This window comes from Gossypium raimondii, chromosome 3, assembly GCF_025698545.1.
Source record: "Gossypium raimondii isolate GPD5lz chromosome 3, ASM2569854v1, whole genome shotgun sequence".
In the NCBI taxonomy this organism is placed as follows: domain Eukaryota; kingdom Viridiplantae; phylum Streptophyta; class Magnoliopsida; order Malvales; family Malvaceae; genus Gossypium; species Gossypium raimondii.
Window position 1 is genome coordinate 4,644,994 of NC_068567.1, and position 5,463 is coordinate 4,650,456.

Below are 5,463 nucleotides of genomic sequence, written 5' to 3' on the forward strand. Positions count from 1 at the left end.
CCTATTCCTCCAATAAAATTCGGATGAAATACCCAAAAAGCTAAAAAGCGAAAAGGCCTAGTTTGAAATGTGTGACACTCTAAAATTTAATCACATCATCACTTGAATTTTTTTTGAAAAATTTAAATTCTTAAATATTTTCTAAATTATATATATGTACTTTTAAACTTTTAGGTGATGATACTTTGAGTGCCACATAATCATATATTAACGAATTCTAGTTTATAGAACAAATTGAAAAAGTTACTAAGTTCAAAAATGAATATGGACCAAAAATTTAAAGATTAAATTGAAAAAAATAGCTAAATTCAAGGGATAAATGTTACTTTATACCAAAATATAGAATATGTATTTTGACCTTATATATCTATATATTATATACCTAAAAAAGAATATATAATATTTAAAAATATAATTATAAAAGAAGATATTATTAGCAGAAAATACCATATGGAATTGTGAAGTCCTCGTATGAAGAGGACGTTTTGGTTCAAAAGAGCGTCCAAGTTCTCTTCATGTAAGAGTAGCCGGTCCCATTTTTGTCGCTCTCTCTTCTTCATCTTCTCTTTTAACTCTTCTTTCCTTTTTCTTCTTTCTTTTTTCCATTCCTTTTAAGCTTTCTTACAAAACCAAAGGCGAAAACTTTGCATATAATCACATTTCCTTTAAAACCAAAGCCCTCTCCATTCATTTCTTCTCAAAAAACTTCTTCTTTTGGGTTTTTAGGGGGGGGGGGTTCAGCTTCTTTGTTGCTTTTGTTTGAAGTTTAAAACAAAACAGAAAGAATATTATTATTTTTTTTGTTTTAAAAAAAGAAATAGGCTTTTTTGCTATATAAAGGAAAGTTTCTTTTATGTCCCTTTGATTTTGGTGCTGGGTTCTCTGAACCTGTCAAATTATTGACAGCAGAGTGATTAAATTGGAATGCCAAATACTTGAGCTTGAAGTTATTAGTGTATGTCTTTTGGCTCTGCTTTGATTGCTTTAAGGCATTCATTTTGTTTTCCACTAATTGCACCATTATAAGCTGAAGACGGTATGAAATTCGTTAGAAACTTCAAAGATCTGAAGGCGGTTCCTTTTTAATGGCTTCTTCTGGTTTAAGGTAAGCTCTCTTTGATTTTTTTTTTTAAATTCTGGGTTTAGTTTTGTTTTTAATTTGGGCTTGAAGAAATGGGTTTGTTTTAGTTTTTCATATTTGTTCTTAATTTAATATTATTTTTTGGTTTCTGGGTTTTATTATAAATAAGATTTTTGGGGATTTTATATAAACTATAAAAAGATATTATGTATTTCTTTGTCGTGTTCCTTTGTTACTGTAGTATTAGGAATTCTTCATAAAGCTATGAAATTTGAGTTTTGGATTTAGTAATTTTGACTAACCATTTCTATATATTATTAATTTTACCTAATTCTTTGATGTTCATTGTGTTAGATCTTAATTCAGTTCTATTAAATTTCATATTTTTGGTGAGCTTTTAATGTTATTCAATAGTTTTAAGTTATCTTTACGTTACAGGCAATGAGAATTGAAGCTTGGAATTACAAGGTTGTAGTTCAAGTGTTTCGAAATAACCAGTAAATGCATTGATGAAAGTTTAGCAATTCACTTGGATGCAATGTTGAAAGCGGTAGCTCCCGGATTGTTGATTTCTTCGCTTCTAATCGCAGTATCGAGGGCCGATAATGGCTTTGCAAGGTGTAATTGTGATGATGAGGGGGGGGTTTGGAGCATTGAGAGCATATTAGAGACTCAAAGAGCGAGTGATTTCTTGATCGCCGTCGCCTACTTTTCAATCCCTATTGAGTTGCTTTACTTTGTTAGTTGCTCAAACGTGCCGTTCAAATGGGTGCTCTTTCAGTTCATCGCCTTCATTGTGCTGTGCGGATTGACTCATTTGCTCAATGGGTGGAGTTATGGTCCTCATCCATTTCAACTCATGTTGGCTCTCACCGTGTTCAAGATTCTCACTGCTTTGGTCTCGTGTGCCACTGCTATTTCACTTCTCACACTCATTCCGCTACTTCTCAAAGTCAAGGTGAGAGAATTATTGTTGAAGAAAAAGGCTTGGGACCTTGGGAAGGAAGTTGGTATTATAATGAAACAGAAGGAGACCGGTTTGCATGTCCGCATGCTTACCCAAGAAATCCGTAAATCGTTGGATAGACATAACATTTTGCACACAACATTGGTAGAGTTGTCCAAGACGTTAGGTTTGCAAAACTGTGCCGTTTGGATGCCTAATGAGATCAAGACGGAGATGAATCTGACTCATGACCTCAAAGGAAGGAACTATTCGTATAATTTTACTATTCCCATTACGGAACCAGATGTTGCAAGGATTAAAAGAAGTGATGGAGTGCATATCCTCAAGCCAGACTCGACGCTTGCTACTGCAAGCAATGCAGAGGATGGTGAGCCAGGACCTGTTGCTGCAATTCGGTTGCCAATGCTTCGAATTTGCAATTTTAAAGGGGGAACTCCTGAGCAAGTCCAGACATACTTTTCCATATTGGTATGTGTTCTTCCGAATGACCAACGAAGATCGTGGAGCAACCAGGAACTAGAAATAGTTAAGGTGGTTGCCGATCAGGTGGCCGTTGCAATCTCTCATGCCGCAGTTCTCGAAGAATCTCAACTCATGAGGGATAAACTAGCCGAGCAAAATCGGGCGTTGCAGCTTTCAAGACAGAATGCTATGAGAGCAAGCCAGGCTAGAAATGCATTTCAAAAGGTAATGAGTGATGGAATGAGGAGGCCTATGCATTCAATTTTAGGCTTGCTTTCAATGTTGCAGGATGGAAATTTGAATGACGATCAACGAATTATTGTCGATTCGATGATGAAGACCAGCACTGTCCTGTCAACCTTGATAAATGATGCGATGGATATTTCAATAATGGATACTGCAAGATCCCCTCTGGAGAAGAGGTCCTTTCGACTACATTCAATGATAAAAGAAGCAGCTTGCCTTGCTAAGTGCTTGAGTGTTTATCAGGGTTTTGGATTTTCAATTGAGGTTGAGAAGTCTTTGCCTGATCTCATTTTCGGTGATGAACGGAGAGTTTTTCAGGTAATACTGCATATGGTTGGGAGCCTATTGGATGGCAATACTGGAGGAGGGACTGTAATACTTCGGGTGTACGCAGAAAATGGTAGTCAGGAACCGAATGATCAGAGACGGGCAACATGGAGGCACTACCCTTCTGATGCAGATCTACTTGTCAGGTTCGAAATTATGATTTCCAATAATATTTCTCAACAAGAGGACTGCTCATTGTCAGAGGTATCAAGCAGTAGAAGCCGATACAACAGCCGTGGAGCTGAGGAACGCCTGAGCTTCAACATTTGCGAAAAGCTAGTGCAGGTAAGAATAGGAAATTTTGTCCGCTGAGAAAGTTATCGAGTAATAGGAGTACTAAAAACATATCAAATTAGCGGCATGGTAGGATGTTAAGTAGATATTATCTCATGAGTAGCTGTTTCAGCCGTTAGCTAATCGCATGCATGTACTTATAATGCTTGTTTCAGTATATATTGCATGTTTTACTTGTGTAAGTTCACAGCTTCCATATGGAGGTGGCTAAGCTGGATGTGTTAATTGTTTCCGTGACCGATTAGTGCAAACTTAAAATTTTACTCATGACATATTATAATCATCGGTCGATCTGTTTTCAATGTATTGTTCTACTTCTTTTTTGTTTTATTTCTGATGATCTCCACAAAATTTGCAGATGATGCATGGGAACATGTGGGTAATCCAAAACCCTTTAGGTTCTGCACAAAGCATGGCAGTTGTTATTCGGTTTCAAATCCGACCATCCATCACTACAACAATCACCGAGTCGGGAGAATCTTCGGACCAGCCACGCTCAAACTCTATTTTTCACGGCTTGCATGTTCTACTTGCTGATGACGATACTGTCAATCGTGCTGTGACTGGAAAGCTTCTTGAGAAGTTGGGATGCATTGTTTCTGTTGTGTCATCCGGATTTGAATGCCTAAGTGCTATCGGGTCAACAACATCTCCATTCCAGATCGTTATTTTGGAGCTTCAAATGCCCGAGTTGGATGGATTTGAAGTTGCAACAAGAATCTGTAAGTTCCGAAGCCGTAGCCGGCCATTGATTATTGCCATGACTGCTAGTATTGATCAAGATATTTGGGAAAGATGTTCACAGATTGGAATGAATGGAGTTATTCAAAAACCAGTGCTGTTACACGAAATTGCCGCCGAGCTTCATAAAGTCGTGATTCAGGCCAACAGTCTTTTGACAATACACGCTCTCAACACTCACATTCAAACCGGTATATAAAGTCCGTTCCTTAACCTATTTCTCTCGCTTAATGTTTCTCGAGTTCTCAACGGAATTTCATTTGCATAGATTGTTTTCGATCCAATCAAAATAGTTTCGCTAGAATTCTCTTCAACACATCATTCTAAAGCTCGGAATCCCGAGCTCTCTATTATAGATGCAAGTAGGGAAATTGTAAGGCTGTTCTTTGCCTCCCTTGGAAAATAAATTGTTAATCCGGTGTAGACGAAAAGCTCCGCATAATTTATATTTGTAAAAAAGTTTATTAAAGCTTAAAATGATGGGTTACTCATTCCTGGAAGAACATAATATTCACAAGTGGTCCAAAAAGTGAAATCTCAAAAGGGATAATATATATTTCTATAAGTGGCAAGTGGAGCAAGTTGGGGTGTTTGGTTACCAAGACAAAAAGCATAAAAAAGCATGGGAAAGTGGGTGCATGGTAGTGGTTTTTTCCAATGAAGATGGCAGAATTTGGTATGCCTTGCACCTTACGCATCAGCCAACCAAATTAGCAAATAATATTCACACCGTAAACGTATCCTTTAATTTAATGTACGAAGCTGCAATCTTTTCATTCAACCATTAAAATTTTCGATTTCACTTGTATGGAATTTTATATTTATAACCTATTTCTCCTTTACATTCTCTCGTGTCCTGCCCATGCTTTAAAAATGATCAAATATCATTTTCAGTCCCACTACTATGTCTAATGTTGTTGATTACTCTGATTAAATTTTTTAGGTGGAGTTTTTTTATTTTGGCTTGATAAATTTAATTTTTATTTTTTAAATCTAGATCAGCTACTAAAATTGCTAAGGGATTGAATTACGACATGTCTTTCTTTTTCCCTATTCTTAGTCATCAAGAGATAATATGAAAACTCTCATTTTTCTACCTCACGTTTGATGTTTAGTCTTTATATTTTAATTTCGCGATTTATTTTCAGAAGTCCAAATGTCTTGCTTCACACTCATTATTTTATTATCACATCGATAAGTGTCCAACAATAAAAAATTATTTTTAATTGAAAGGTTAAAAGTGATGTTTTAAACTATTTAACATATTTTTACTAATGTTGAATTTTAATTTTAGTTACGCTCAAATTTAATTTTTTACATAGTTTGGTACTTTAACTTTTACAAT

The 5,463-nt window shown here is 36.0% G+C and overlaps 1 protein-coding gene across 1 annotated transcript; it reads left to right on the forward strand.

Moving 5' to 3' along the window:
* Positions 1-530: 530 nt before the first annotated feature.
* On the forward strand, positions 531-4,549 carry LOC105796708 (ethylene receptor 2). The gene is made up of 3 exons (XM_012626498.2): positions 531-1,105; positions 1,520-3,368; positions 3,736-4,549. The coding sequence occupies exons 2-3, from the start codon at positions 1,620-1,622 to the stop codon at positions 4,315-4,317; spliced, it is 2,331 nt and encodes a 776-aa protein (XP_012481952.1). The 5' UTR covers positions 531-1,105; positions 1,520-1,619; the 3' UTR covers positions 4,318-4,549.
* The last annotated feature ends 914 nt before the right edge of the window (positions 4,550-5,463 follow it).

What these genes read in the sequence shown, in the direction of transcription:
- LOC105796708 (XM_012626498.2), top strand. Translation starts at nt 1,620, where the DNA reads ATGTTGAAAGCGGTAGCTCCCGGATTGTTGATTTCTTCGCTTCTAATC. An exon ending in TTTGCGAAAAGCTAGTGCAG is followed by an intron (nt 3,369 to 3,735) that starts GTAAGAATAGGA and finishes CAAAATTTGCAG; the next exon opens with ATGATGCATGGGAACATGTG.